Source organism: Haliotis rubra, unplaced genomic scaffold (genome assembly GCF_003918875.1).
Source record: "Haliotis rubra isolate DU_JTF1 unplaced genomic scaffold, ASM391887v1 Scf634, whole genome shotgun sequence".
Lineage (NCBI taxonomy): Eukaryota > Metazoa > Mollusca > Gastropoda > Lepetellida > Haliotidae > Haliotis > Haliotis rubra.
In genome coordinates, this window is record NW_025767340.1 from 1 (window position 1) to 15,743 (window position 15,743).

At 44.3% G+C, this 15,743-nt stretch overlaps 1 protein-coding gene across 1 annotated transcript in view; it reads left to right on the forward strand.

Annotated features, from left to right (window-relative positions):
- Positions 1 to 1,032: 1,032 nt before the first annotated feature.
- Positions 1,033 to 15,743, forward strand: part of LOC124256656 — an 85,556-nt gene continuing 70,845 nt past the window's right edge. Inside the window, exons 1-8 of the mRNA XM_046690630.1 lie at positions 1,033 to 1,062; positions 1,519 to 1,719; positions 2,296 to 2,412; positions 4,473 to 4,574; positions 4,609 to 4,617; positions 4,839 to 4,914; positions 5,678 to 5,763; positions 9,172 to 9,231. Coding sequence (XP_046546586.1) covers positions 1,033 to 1,062; positions 1,519 to 1,719; positions 2,296 to 2,412; positions 4,473 to 4,574; positions 4,609 to 4,617; positions 4,839 to 4,914; positions 5,678 to 5,763; positions 9,172 to 9,231 — 681 coding nt within the window. The remainder of the gene's footprint in view (positions 1,063 to 1,518; positions 1,720 to 2,295; positions 2,413 to 4,472; positions 4,575 to 4,608; positions 4,618 to 4,838; positions 4,915 to 5,677; positions 5,764 to 9,171; positions 9,232 to 15,743) is intronic.

Consider the following 15,743-nt stretch of genomic DNA (forward strand, 5'->3'; position numbering starts at 1 on the left):
AGAGGTAGGAGGATGGTTTGTCTGACCTGGAGGCATGGTGACCTGTGGGGGCATGGAGCATGCTGTGACCTGTAGGGGGCATAGTTTGGGTAGGGAGGCATTCATTGTCCTGATCTGTGAGGGCATAAAGGTAGAGAGCATGCTTTGTCCTGACCTGTGAGGGCATAGAGGTATGCTTTGGACCTGTGTGAGGGGCATTCATTGTCTGACCTGTGAGGGCATAGAGGTAGGAGGCATGGTTTGTCTGACCTGTGAGGGGCATAGAGGTAGGAGGCATTCATTGTGTCTGACCTGTGAGGGCATAAAGGTAGGGAGAGCATGTCTGTCATAAAGATTATGGACCTGTGAGGGGCATAGAGGTAGGAGGCATTCATTGTCCTGACCTGTGAGGGGCATAGAGGTAGGAGGCATGGTTTGTCTGACCTGTGAGGGCATAGAGGTAGGAGGCATTCATTGTCCTGACCTGTGAGGGGCATAGAGGTAGGAGGCATGGTTTGTCTGACCTGTGAGGGCATAGAGATAGGAGGCTTGGTTTGTCTTACCTGTGAGGGGCATAGAGGGTAGGGAGGCATGGTTTGTCTGACCTGTGAGGGGCATAAAGGTAGAGAGCATGCTTTGTCCGACCTGTGAGGGCATAGAGGTGGGAGGCATTCATTGTCTAACCTGTGAGGGGGCATAGAGGTAGGAGGCATGGTTTGTCTGACCTGTGAGGGCATAGAGGTAGGAGGCATTCATTGTTTGACCTGTGAGGGCATAGAGATAGGAGGCATTCATTGTCTGACCTGTGGGGGTGAGGTGGGGGTAGCCTAGTGGTTAAAGCGTTGGCTCGTCGCGCCAGAGTATCGGGTTCGATTCCCCACATGGGCATGATGTGTTAAGCCCATTTCTGGTGTCCCCGCACGTGATATTGCTTGAATATTGCTAAAAGCGGCGTAAAAACTAAAGCTCAGTCAGTCAGTCAGTCTTACCTGTGAGGGCATAGATGTAGAGAGCATGTTTTGTCTGACCTGTGGGGGCATAGATGTAGGGAACATGCTTTGTCTGACCTGTGAGATCACAGAGGTAGGAACATGCTTTGTTTGACCTGTGAGGGCATAGAGGTAGAGAGCATGCTTTGTCTGACCTGTGAGGGAAGAGGCATTTCTTGCCTAATACAAAGTTTTGAAGCTATCCTTGCTGTGGGTGAGGTACACATTGATGCTTGAAACTCACTAGAGTCAGAACTTTTTACACATTTAGTTTGGAACAGCCAGTCCATTTTATTTCTGAAAGGTTTGAAGACATGGATTGGCTTGTGCTTGATTTGACCTTAGCATTGTCATCAACATCTTGTATGAGATAGTGTGGGACATACTGTCATATTGCAGCATTATCTTACATCAGATGTAGAAACTGCCTTCTTTTGATGTCTTTCGTTCATTACACATCAGAGTTTAGCGTTCATGTAGTCCTCTTTTGTGATCATTTGCTGCCATTGGCCATCGCCACAGACATACAACTTGCTTGTGTATGATGCAGCCGCTGTCTGAGACTTCACATGGAGCTGTGCGAAGACCCCGCTTGGTAATGCAGTACAGTCCTGCACTACATCAGACAGTATATGGAGGACACAAGGATGGAGGAGAACCTCAGGCAGCTCCTCCATATGTTAATGGGCGCAAGAAGCTGCATTATAATCCCTACCCGGCCTGCATCTCGACTCCGTCCATATGTAGAGAAGTAAGTTATTCACTATATTTGAATTCAGTCTTAATAATACTTAAACTACCATTCTCACATAGTTTTATATGGCCATGATGGCCACTTACTGATGGTAATTATATAGGTGAACTGAAGGCAAACGACTTGAAAGTCTTGAGTGGAACAACCTTTGACACTGTTATGTTTGGTTATCAATGTCTACTTTGGCTCAAATGACGTGATGCTCAATCATTGATGGCATAGTTATCTTAGCGCAACATTTGGTCTTTCGTATCAAAATCAATTTTTGAATGTACATTTTACATGTTTCAGATTTTACAGAGATTCACACAGCCCCGAAAAAATTGAATATGTGTTGGGTAAGTGAATTATAATCACAATAGAAGTCACAATAGATAGGGAACAGTGATCAATCTCATCAGAATCTTGGACTGATCCGAACTGATGAACTGATAATGAATGGTGATATCCAACCTGCCACTGTCACTGCTACCGTGGGTGAGAAACACACACCACTACACGCGCCATGCACTTTTTATTTCCCAGGGGCCCCTACAGGGGAGACACCTGTGCTGAATCTGTACACCCCAAAAGGACAACGAGATTGTGTGGGGTCTGTCCAGTGTCCTGGGGCCGGTCAACCCGACAGCCCTACAGAGATACAAGTGGCTCATGGAAAATATCACACCCAACCCTGGCCGATCTGTACCAGTCAGATGAATACTACAGGTATGTTGGATACAGAGGAATCACAACTACTCCCGGGAAAGTTAATGGTAAAAGTTAATGGTAAAATTAATGGTAAAGACAATGGTAAAGATAATGGTAAAGTTAATGGGAAAGATGGTAAAGTTAATGGTAAAGATAATGGTAGAGATAATGGTAAAGATAATGATCAAGATAATCGTAAAAGTTAATGGTACAGTTAATGGTAAGGGTAATCGTAAAGTTAATGGTAAAGTTAATGGTAAAGATAATGGTACAGTTAATGCTAGAGTTAATGGTAAAGATAATGGTCAAGTTAATGGTAAAGACAATGGTAAAGTTATTCTTAAAGTTAATGGTAAAATTAATAGTACAGACAATGGTCAAGTTATTGGTAAAACTAATGGTCAAGTTATAATGGTCAAGTTAATGGTAAAGTTATTGGTAAAGAGAATGGTAAAGTTAAAGGTTAAGATAATGGTAAAGTTAATGGTAAAGATAATGGTTAACTTAATGGTAAAGGTAATGGTTAAGTTAGTGGTAAAGTTAATGGTAAAAAAAGATAATGGTAAAGTTAGTGGTTAAGATAATGGTAAAGTTAATGGTAAAGAGATAATGGTAAAGATATTTGGAAAGTTAATATGAAAGATAAAGGGCAAAGTTAATGGTAAAGATATTGGGAAAGTTAATGGCAAGGGAAAGTTAGTGGTTAAGATAATGGTAAAGTTAGTGGTAAAGATAATGGTAAAGTTAATGGTAAAGATATTGGGAAAGTTAATGGGAAAGATAATGGTAAGAGTTAATGTGAAAGTTAATGGTAAAGTTAATGGTAAAGTTAAAGGTTAAGATAATGGTAAAAGTTAATGGTAAAGATAATGGTTAACTTAATGGTAAAGGTAATGGTTAAGTTAGTGGTAAAAGTTAATGGTTAATGGTAAAGATAATGGTAAAGTTAGTGGTTAAGATAATGGTAAAGTTAATGGTAAAGATAATGGTAAAGATATTTGGAAAGTTAATATGAAAGATAAAGGGCAAAGTTAATGGTAAAGATATTGGGAAAGTTAATGGTAAAGTTAATGGTAAAGATAATGGTAAAGTTAATGGTAAAGATAATGAGTAAAGTTAATGGTAAAGTTAATGGTAAAGATATTGGGAAAGTTAATGGGAAAGATAATGGTAAAGTTAATGTGAAAGTTAATGGTAAAGTTAATGGTAAAGATAATGGTAAAGTTAATGGTAAAATATTGGTAAAGTTAATGGGAAAGATAATAGTAAACTTAATGGTAAAGATAATGGCAAAGATACTGATAAAGATAATGGTTAAGATAATGGTCTAGTTAATGGTAAAGATAATGGTAAAAATAATGGTCAAGATAATGGTCAAGTTAGTGGTAAAGATAATGGTAAAAATAATGGTAAAGTTAGTGGTAAAGATACTGCAAAGAGATAATGGTTAAGATAATGGTAAAGTTAGTGGTAAAGTTAATTGTAAAGTTTGTGGTAAAAGATTATGGTAAAGTTAATGGTAAAGTTAATATGAAAGATAATGGAAAAAAGATACTGATAAAGTTATTGGTAAAGTTAATGATAAAGATAATGGTAAAGATCATGATAATGTTAATGGTAAAAGATAATGGGAAAATAATGGTAAAGGTAATGGTAAAGTTACTGATAAAGTTATTAGTAAAGTTAATGGTAAAGATATTGGTAAAGTTAATATGAAACATAATGGGAAAGATAATGGTAAAAGTTAATGGTAAAGTTAATGATAAGAGATAATGGTAAAGATAATGCTACTTGACCCCAGTGCAACAGTCAGCCTTTCCCCAGATGTTACTCAACATAAACATCTGAGATGATCTTCACAAAAACTCTAATTACCTTCCCACAAAACAAAAAACAAAACTAAAGCAAAACACCGTGTGTTGATGGGAACAGTTATTTGTAAAATGGACCAAATAAAACCAAGGGATTCCTGTACCATTGAATGATGATGTATCCTGTACCATTGAATGATGATGTATCCTGTACCATTGAATGATGAGGGATGCTGACATTGTTGACAGACCCAGGTGATGGTTGCCTTGGTGGGACCAACCATATTCCATGGCACCTTCTACTCCCAGTCTCACCTCGTCCAGATACGCTTGGAGTACCTGGTGGCTGGAATATGATGATAATGATGATGATGATGAAGTCCAGGCAACGGAGGTCAGATATTATTGTAATGATGATAATGATGATGATGATGAAGTCCATGAACCTGATGATGAAGTTGATGGTGTTAATGAAAGTGATGTCGATAATGTAGATGATGTTGGTTATGTCAAAAATTAAGTTGATGATGATGATGATGATGATGATGATGATGATGATGATGATGGTGAAGATATTGAAGATGATGCCTGATGCACATGTTGTACTTGTTGCAGGGAGTGTCAATCTTTGTGAACTGTTTAATGAAGGACATTGACGCTATGTACAACCATCCATACCACAAACTCCTGGGTAAGTAAGGGGAGATAATTAAAATCACTGACAACTGTTGCCAGTGTCAGGTTTCCTGCGGTCCTCAGTAGTGCTGCAACAAATACACTATGTGGCGAATATGATATGTATCATGAATATTGGGTAACGAATACGAATAATTATTCACGAATACAATATTGTAGTTAAGTGATTGATGCACAATATGGAATGCCCATGTTGACAGTTTTGATTTGTCACAGTAATAACCAGTGATCTCATGACACTCAAATTTGGTATGTAATAGTTATAATCGACAGTACCATGTGCGGCCTTGGCAAACTAACATGACTTGCACTATTGCAATGCTAGTACATATTCAATTCTTGCATATCTCAGTTTGGAAAGGACATAAGGGTTCAAGTAAAACATGCTCCCTTAAAAAAATCGTAAATATTCATTAGTATTCGGTTCTGGTGACCACAAATAACGAATTGAATTCATGAAAAGCTACGGTTCGATTCATCGAATATGTGAGTGAATCGTTACAGCCTTAGTCCTCAGTGTGGCCTGGTCCATGGTATTATGTCCATGTAATATGAGTGGGCAGTGACTTGTGTGATCATATGCCATCACAGGATGGTAGGAATCACTGTTTTCAGGTCTAGACTTGTTTATTGACAGGTCAGTGTCATAAAGCTGGAATATTGCTGATCAGGGCACGTAACAACCATTAAGCAAATCACAAAGGTTTTCTGGGTGTAGACGTTTACTTGGTATGTGATGAGTTGCCTATGTTGTGTAGGGGTCAACGTACCAACTCTGGTGGATGAAGACAAGAATGAATGGATCCAGGAGTTCTGGGACCCAGCTAGAGTTCAGGAGGGAAAGGTAGGGGGTGTTTGTGCTGGGACATGTCAAGGGGTGTGATGTGGAGTGGTTGTTGTATCTGTACCAACACTTGATGTTTGTGCTGGGACATGTCAAGGGTGTGATGTATCTCCACATCTGGGACACAGATACAACCCCTTGACATGTCCCAGCACAAACATCAAGTGTTGGTACAGATACAACATACACTCCACATCACACCCCTTGACATGTCCCAGCACAAACATCAAGTGTTGGTACAGATACAACAACCACTCCACATCACACCCCTTGACATGTCCCAGCACAAACATCAAGTGTTGGTACAGGTACAACATACCACTCCACATCACACCCTTGACATGTCCCAGCACAAACATCAAGTGTTGGTACAGATACAACAACCACTCCACATCACACCCCTTGACATGTCCCAGCACAAACATCAAGTGTTGGTACAGATACAACATACACTCCACATCACACCCCTTGACATGTCCCAGCACAAACATCAAGTGTTGGTACAGATACAACAACCACTCCACATCACACCCCTTGACATGTCCCAGCACAAACATCAAGTGTTGGTACAGATACAACATACACTCCACATCAAGTGTTGGTACACACCCTTGACATGTCCCAGCACAAACATCAAGTGTTGGTACAGATACAACAACCACTCCACATCACACCCCTTGACATGTCCCAGCACAAACATCAAGTGTTGGTACAGATACAACAAACACACACCACACCCCACATCACACCCCTTGACATGTCCCAGCACAAACATCAAGTGTTGGTACAGATACAACAACCACTCCACATCACACCCCTTGACATGTCCCAGCACAAACATCAAGTGTTGGTACAGATACAACAACCACTCCACATCACACCCCTTGACATGTCCCAGCACAAACATCAAGTGTTGGTACAGATACAACATACACTCCACATCACACCCCTTGACATGTCCCAGCACAAACATCAAGTGTTGGTACAGATACAACATACACTCCACATCACACCCTTGACATGTCCCAGCACAAACATCAAGTGTTGGTACAGATACAACATACACTCCACATCACACCCCTTGACATGTCCCAGCACAAACATCAAGTGTTGGTACAGATACAACAACCACTCCACATCACACCCCTTGACATGTCCCAGCACAAACATCAAGTGTTGGTACAGATACAACATACACTCCACATCACACCCCTTGACATGTCCCAGCACAAACATCAAGTGTTGGTACAGATACAACAACCAAACATCAAGTGTTGGTACTCCACATCCACACACCCCTTGACATGTCCCAGCACAAACATCAAGTGTTGGTACAGATACAACATACACTCCACATCACACCCCTTGACATGTCCCAGCACAAACATCAAGTGTTGGTACAGGTACAACATACACTCCACATCACACCCCTTGAATGTGGAGTGGTTGTTGTATCTGTACCAACACTTGATGTTTGTGCTGGGACATGTCAAGGGTGTGATGAGTGGTGTTGTATCTGTACCAACACTTGTGTTCTGTGCTGAGGACATGTCAACTTGATGTTTGTATCTGCACCAACACTTGATGTTTGTGCTGGGACATGTCAAGGGGTGTGATGTGGAGTGGTTGTTGTATCTGTACCAACACTTGATGTTTGTTGTTGATGGCAACATAGAGATGGCAACCTACTCCACTATGTATCTGAAACACTTTTTCGTGTGGTCTGAGGTGGACACGTCATCATTTGTATGTATAGTATGACCAGAAATTATTGAGAATTTTAGGAATATGTTTAACTGGATTTCTAGGATACACAACCTTGACCAGCTATCAATTGCTTGGTTTCATTCAAGAGAGACAACTCCATTAATCCTTTTCATTAGTTTGTGAAGAGTTATCCCCCTTTGTTTACTTGCTAGCAGACGACATTTTCAGTGATCCTCAGTATGGATGATTTAGAGAAGAGGAAGTTGATTTTAGAGTATTATAACAATGACATCAGATCAGCTAAAGTGATTTCAAGTAGAACAGGCATCCCTTTGTCCACTGTTTATCGTGTTTTGAAAAATATTTCCAATGGATATGGCATTGAGCACCACGGAGGCGCAGGTAGGCCCAGAAAATTGACTGTCGGTGACAGGAGGCAGCTTGGTATTCTTGTTTCTAAAAACAAACGAAGGAGTTTAGAAAACTTAAGGCTGGATATGATTGATAGAGGAACTGTGGCTGTCTGTAAGGAGACAATTAGAACTGAGCTGCATGCAATGGGTTGGCAGAAAAGTCGAGGAAATCCATCACCGATCATGAAACTTGAACAAAAGGAGCGAAGGTTGAACTGGTGCTTACAGCATAGAAATTTTAACTGGGACAATGTGATTTTCTCAGATGAAAGTTCTGTGTGGCTGTTCCTTAATACACTGAAATTCTGGACCAAACAAACTGAAAAACCTTTGTATCAGCGCCCAAAGCACAGTCCGAAATTTAACATGTGGGGTGGCATATCTGTGTTAGGGGCAACGCCCCTCTGTGTATTTGAAGGGAATATGAACAGTGAGCGGTACACAGATATTCTCGAGGGACATTTACTTCCATCTGCTCACGTGTTCTATGGAATTTTTGGATTTTCCAGCAGGACAACGACCCAAAACATCGTTCAAAGCATTCACAGGCCTGGTTTCGGACCCAAAATATGACATTATTAGATTGGCCAAGCTATAGCCCTGACCTAAATCCAATAGAAAATGTTTGGGGACTTATGAACGAAAGTGTCAATAAGAAAAATCTGAGAAATATTGCTGAAATGAAAGAAGAGGTGGTCCGATATTGGGACAGCATGGATCACGACTTTCTAACTTCTTTGATCAGTAGTATGCCCCACCACATTGAAGCCTGCATTGCTGCCCATGGTGACTTGACAAAATGCTAACTGTTCACCCGTCTTTGAATCTGGAGTTATGTTCTGCTAATATTCACATTTAATACGTGAGTAATGAGTGAAAAAAAATGAATTACTATCTTTAAATTCTCAATAACTTCTGGTTGTACTGTAACAGTATGAGTCCTACATTTTTGAAACCCATGAAGGTGTGGGTGAGAATTGGTCTTCAGTAACCCAATTACTTGTTGTAAGAGGCAACCAGCTGGATCGGAGGCTCAGTCTCGCTGACTGGGTTGACACATGTCATTGTATCACAATTGCGTATCGATGCTTATGATGTTGATCACTGGATTGTCTGGTCCAGAGTCAATTATTTACAAAAAAATTATGAGGGGCCAACACTCTTCCCTGATCTAGATAACAATTAAAAAGTGTGTTGAATTTATCATAAAAAATGCTTGGACTACCAGTAAGAAATACTTTTTTCGTTTTTTGTTGACGAAGGTGAGGTTATTTGTTTCCCTTTCCAGGCGGAGTTTCTCCAGACGGTGAGCGATGCTGTGATTGGGAACAAGTTTATATACGTAGAGGTATGAGTCAGATGTGTACAATTCCAGGAGTAAGTGAGTGAGTTTGAACCTGGCAAACCGGTGGTTGACAGTGTGAGCATGCATGACAGTCTGACAACAGTGGATGTGAGTAAGTTCCATGTACTACATGTTGAAAACAGAATTGCTGCAGAGTGTGATACTCTTGAGTCAATACAGTTACTGTTTGACATGGTACCTTCCTCATGTTGTCAGTCATCCCTTGGTTTGTCTAAAACTGGAAGAGATTAGGGACTGTTCATAATTTATGGCTAGGGAGATGATGATGATTTTAAGAGGGGTCACCCTTTTGTTCTGGGGAGGTAGGGGGTCATCAATTTTGTACACATGTACTGGGGTGGGGTCAGCAATTTTGTACACAAAATATCAAAAGATTATGCTTAAAAAATATGGGAAGGGGGAAGGGGGTCATTGATTTTGTACATGACATGCAGGGGGGTCATTAGGGGGGGTCACTTCCATTGTACATGCATCTCCATAAAAATCATCATCCCCTCCCACCCCTTGCCATAAATTTTGGACGGTCCCTTAGCCCATTTCTGGTCTCCCCCATAATACCAGAATATTGCTTAAAGTAACACAAACCATACTCCAGCTTCCCAATCCCAGGTCACTGTGGAAAATCCAAGTTGTGCACAAAAACACGCCGACACCTACAATTTGATTATAGCCACTCTGACACTCTGTATCTGTGATTTGTTGCCTGCTTGTGAAGTCAACAAGCCAGCGTGGTGTAGCTGGATAATTACTTACTTCAGCATAAAACAATATTCATTTTTCCTTATCCTGACTCATGCTCTTTTGCTTGTCTTCTTCTTCTTGCGAACATAGTGGAACACTTGTATCTCCTTATTTGAAGCTCCCTTCAAAATAAAATCACTAATTGGTACTCACCAAGAGTTGCTCCCTTGCTCCTTTGGCGGAAAGGTGTAGCCACCCTCTGGCCTCATGCTTCCTCTCTCCTTCTTAGCCCAGTGAGCAGGATGTGAGAGCGCCTGTGTCTCCTTACACACATATCCTTTGATAATCTCTTAGTTTTTACCTCTTATAGGTTACTATAGAGGTATAGCTAGTATCCTTTACTATTTGTATTGATTAATTATCGTATTTCTACTGTTTATTCACGTAGAGTTCGCGTGATTGTTCAGCTAGCTTTACGTTCATGAAAATCTGTACGATTTGTAGATTCACGCTTTTCTGCCTCTGATCCACATGTAATATGCCCTAGTTGTTCCTAGCGTTGTGCGTTTAATTCACGTTGCAGTTACTGCATTAATTTATCTCATTCTGCATTTTAATAAATATCATCTTTTCGTCTTTGAGGCGTACCGCAGATAGAGTCACATGAAACAAGGGTTAGACATGGCCGCAGACATCAGATTCCCCATCCAGTCAGCTGCTGGCGATCGAGCCCCCTCCCGTCTGGTGTTCCGCTAGAAATCCCTGCGGCGGAGGGGCGGATGCAGTTCGCCGCCTCCAAGAGAAGCACGTCCTGCCTCCCCAGACACATCCGTCATCATGTAGCCAAAGGTCAAGGAGGGAGGCCTCGGACGTCTTCTCCAGCGCCCAACCCGTGACCCCCGGGCAGCTGTCTTGCCTCCAAGGGAAAGTCTACGAGTGGTCAAGAACTTTCCTCAGCAGGAATCGTTCCAGCTGCGAACTGGGCCTCGGGTAGATGGAGGCCGATCAGCCAATCCCTAAGCGTCACGCCACAAGAAGCCGCATCACACAGCTACAGTGACATCCCGGCAGGGGAGATCGCCGTGCAGCCTGAATATCTCTACACTGATGGCAGCCCTCCCTCTAAGAGGCCCAGCATGCTTAACATCGCAGAGAGGGCACCGAGCTGCTTGCATGCTTAGCAGACCATCCAAGATAAGACTGTTTGACCCAAATCCACTGACCGCAGTGGAGGGCCGCTACAGGCCGGGAGAAAGCAGCCAGCCCAGGGGCGCAGGCACTTCGCTTGAAGGCTCCAGCGCAAACGACACCCCAGAGGCACCCCTGTCAGCATGCGCCAGCCACTTAATGGCCACCTTCTCGAAGAAATGCCAGGCCACCTCGGCCGAAGGTCCAAGATCTCTAGCCTTCGCTGGCGGAGGAATCATCACCTTCCTCGGGCTTCATCCTTAGATGCGGACTCAGGGCCACGCAGACCTCCGCGGAAGGCTTCGCAGAGGTCAGTGTGATTCCCGGGGTGGGGCGCAGAGAAGGACCACCTGACCCCAGATCGTCATCATTGAGAAGGGGCCTTCGTAGGGACTGGCACAAGCTTCAGCCAGAGAAACTCTATCAGCTAATTCCTCCTCACGGTCTCTGGGAAGGTCATCCCACATAGGCCTTGAATCACCAACATCGATCTCCACCAGGTTCACCTTCGCTGGTCTCCCTGCGTGCATCACCACGCCGATCACCTGGCAGGTCACCACACACAAGTCCTGCACACAAGTCTACAGTCAGGTCTCCTGCAAAGCTGTCTATCACGAGCAGGGGCTGGCGGCTTGCACATTCCACCACATCAGAAGAGCATCAACCCCTCCTTCGTGATGCAGGATAGAAGATGATGGAGGCATCATTTTCTCAGAGGAACTGAGATAATGCGATGTTGGATGGTAAAACAACCTAGATCCTCTCTGCCTTCAAAGGTAGCGGCTTCTCGAGCGCGAGACATACCCGCAGTAGGAGGAGACGATGCGGCGCCGTCACTTACCACCTCCCGATCGACCTCGATTGCTGCAAGGTGCCCGGGAATCACAGATGCAGCCTTCCATAGTTTCCCACGAGAAAGTTTGGGCTTACACATCTTACGCGGGAGCTTTCCAGCGAGAAAGAAGTTCCTCAACTAGCACCATGGACCCCCTTATTTCGGGAAGCGCAGACCGCCGATAGCCGGCTACAAGCTGATCAGCGATGTCAAGAGCCAGAAACTAAAAGGTCCAGCAGTGCAAAGCTGGTGCGGAGAAATAGAAACCACTGGCGGGGTGCGTAACTGGCTGACAAATAGATCTTAGAAGCAGTCAATGGGGAACACTTATCTGCAGGTTTGGTAAATAGGTACTCCAGAAGATGATGGGATGATACTACCGGCCCTACTGATGCAAAGAAAGGACCAGCACTTCCTAACAGATCATCTCACATCTGTGCCGGCGGCGCTTCTTAACCTTAGTCTCGTCGTCAAAGGCCTCCCTCGCTTCCTGCAGCTGGGGTAGAACTTCCACAGCTCCACTCTTTTGCAGCCCGTGGTCTTCCCCATCCATCTTTGGCGGAGAGGAATAGACAACCAGTCCAAGGAAGTCTACTAAAGGTTCCAGAGAAGTCCCTTATGATTAAATTAGATGGACACACTTCAAGCCAGTCATCAGGCCAGACTTCCGAGGAATCTCAGGAGATCTGAAATTCCGCTGGTTCTGCAGAGAACTACGGGACCAGGAAGATGGCCAGCTCCGGGGAAAAATTCACTGGTCGCCCATATATGGCAGCCTCTCGAGGAGGGTCAGGAAGGGGCAGGATACCCAGAGGTTCCCGCGAGCTGTAGCAGCTGAGAAGCGGGGTTTGGGAGCAGGCTGGAGTCGTACCACCTTTGCTTGGTTCAGTACAGCCGTGTCCCACTACAGGTACACGCCTCCGACAGTCAACCCCTCACAAGTTCGACTTCATAGGCACAACGCCTACCAAAGTTAAGAGAGAGGCTGTTCCATGCTCACTATAACCAAGCGGGCCATGAAATTGCTAGGATCAAGTGAAGCATCGAATCCGAGCTTCTGCTCCCCGGTTTTCTGTTTTAAAGAAGAAAAACTCCAAGGGAGAAATACGGACTCATTTACAGCATGAGGCTTTTTCTAGCAGGAATTGTCTCATGCGAAACTACCAAAGCCGCGCCCAGATACATCTTACCTCTAGATTCGGCCAGTTGAATTCGCCCCATGGAGTATAAGCCGAGTATAAAATCTACCAGACGATAGCTACTAATATCCCTACACATCCAGTATCCGAATCAAATACTTCTACGATTTGCACAGGCGGGGCTGCATTGCCAGTAGGAGAAGTACTCCCAGTCGAATCATCATCAGCCCCCTGAAACATTCACGCAGGATACCATGAGCCTATTGTCCGCCTGTCTACCATGGGTCTGGGGGCTCCACATGATGGTTCTACTCCGACTGACCCGGGATACAAGTAGATCCAAGATCACGAAGCGATCTCAAGCCTACCCAGTTAAAGCCATCCCATAAGCTTCTCTTACAGCTGGGATGGTTAGTAAACTTACTGAAGTGGGACCCACAGGCGCCATGGCAAGATCTGGGATTACTCAGGCATCTCGATTGTCCAAGGCTCATTTCAACCCGTGATCGGTACATTACCAGAAGACTATTGGCTCCAGGGTCCGCTTGAGGACCGTTCCACTTCCAGTTTCTACTCTCCGTTACCACTTTCTGACATTGGCAGAGCCTGTTGGGTCTCCTCACATCAGCCCAAGACATGACAGTCTCAGGCAGATTACGGATTCGCCCGTTACAGGTATCTTCAATCAATGCAACATCTCAAAGCGACCTACAGTGAACCGGTCCTGCGAAACATCTCAGACCTCATCACTATGGTGGACCAGGAGGTGCAAGATAATCATGGTATTTGAGCATGAAGCGGAGTTAAAACCCATCCATGAGCTGGCGTGGCTCCAGGGTTGAGGGCTCGTCGCCAGCGAGGGCTGTATCAAGTTACTCTGGAATCAACAAAAGTAAGCTCCGCCGGCATGTTGAGAGATGAAGAAGCTGTGTCGCTTGCTAGGAGCACCATTCTACAGAATGCATCTAATGATTCATGCATCCCGGCTCAAACACAGTGGCGTTCTATGTGAACAAACAAAGGCTCCGCTTGAGAATCCACTGAACAACACACGACTTTAAGCACCAACAAGCCGATCATCCGTCCATAAACACCACTATTCGAAGGCGGCCATGTCCATTCGAGGAGCCAAGAATGTGCTAGCAGGCGCTCTCTTGACCCTCCGCCGTCAAATAAATTCGTCTCCATCACGAAATCTTGCGGTGTCGAAGCAAATAGGGCGCCTAAATAGATCTATTAGCCACATATTTTAACAATCAGCTACCGGCAGTGCGTGTCACCAGTCCCAGACCCTACGCAGCGCCGACCTTGAAGGCCCTAAGCATATCCTGGGAAGCCTCAATCGTGCGTTTAAGCGCCAGCAATAAACTGCCTCAGTGTGCTACGAAAATGGAACCAGGCAGAGGCGCCAGCTCGCTGGTCGCCACTGGCCAGGCCAAGAGCGTGGACATTCCCTAACGGTGAAAGTAGGTCAACCCGACGCTAGAGGCTACTGGCGCTCAAATCTACATTAGTACATCCCGCACGCAAACAGGTGCGGGAAGCCCAGAAGTATTCCAGCTTCGCGTATGGACTGTATTAAAATGTGTTTAAACAAGAGGATATTCTACCAGGTGACGGCGGTCCGCGGCTTGTGCATATTCTGCGTAATGGCATGCAGCTGACTTAGAATTGGCACAGTTTCTAAAATTACGCGGCAAATAAAGGGATTTGGCGAGATGCTGCTCATCCACAAGTGGCAGATTATTTTGTGTTACTTAAGCCAAAACAAACATTTAAAAGGCTGGAGCATTGTCAGCATATCTTGCGGCTTGGTTCTGTGATAACTATGATAGCGGGTTATCGGTGGCTAAGACTCCAGGTTACTGGCCTTACTCCGTGCTTTCGATTGGAGGACCAAAAGCGGAAGTTCCAGCTAGCTTGGGGTCTGAATATAGTGCTACAACACCTCACAGTGGAAACATGAACCGTTGGAATGGGACAACCTTTGAATTTCTCTACAGAAAGCGCTTTTCCTGTTATCTCTATTTTGGCTTGTGGGATGTCAGGAAATTCGCAATGGGTGCCGAGAGGGAAACGGTTTGATGACAATCCAAAGACACAGCACACCTGGGATTAAGATGGGTTCATCGCCAAAATCAACTACCAGGAGTCAGCAAGACAGGTTAATTCCATATCCCTGCACTATCCTCGATTCTCCGGATCTCAAGATACACTGGACTTATCTCTGCTTATGCCCAGTCAGAGCTCTCAAAATCTATTTCACGGCGTTCAAAACAAAGTGAAGATTTCTCAAGCGATTATTCTTCCCTTATGCGGCAACAACTCAGACAGAAGTCTCGTTACCACCATGCTCTATATAGTTGAGAACTTTAATCGCCTTAAGCTTCGGGGCGGCAGGCCTGGATATCGGCAGCGTAATCCCATGAGATCAGGGCGTGGCTTCCCTCGCTACCATTGCTTCTTCATTGAATACAGTACTGGAAGGATGCTTTTTGGAAATCTAACATGGTGTTTGCTAGCTCGCTATCCACAGAATCCTCCACCACGAGGGCGTCTCAGGTATTCACCATTTCGGTCCCTTGGTCCTCGCGTAGTTGAAAGCAGTCCCTCATTGACGGATACAACACATAGTCTTCTGAGGTCATATA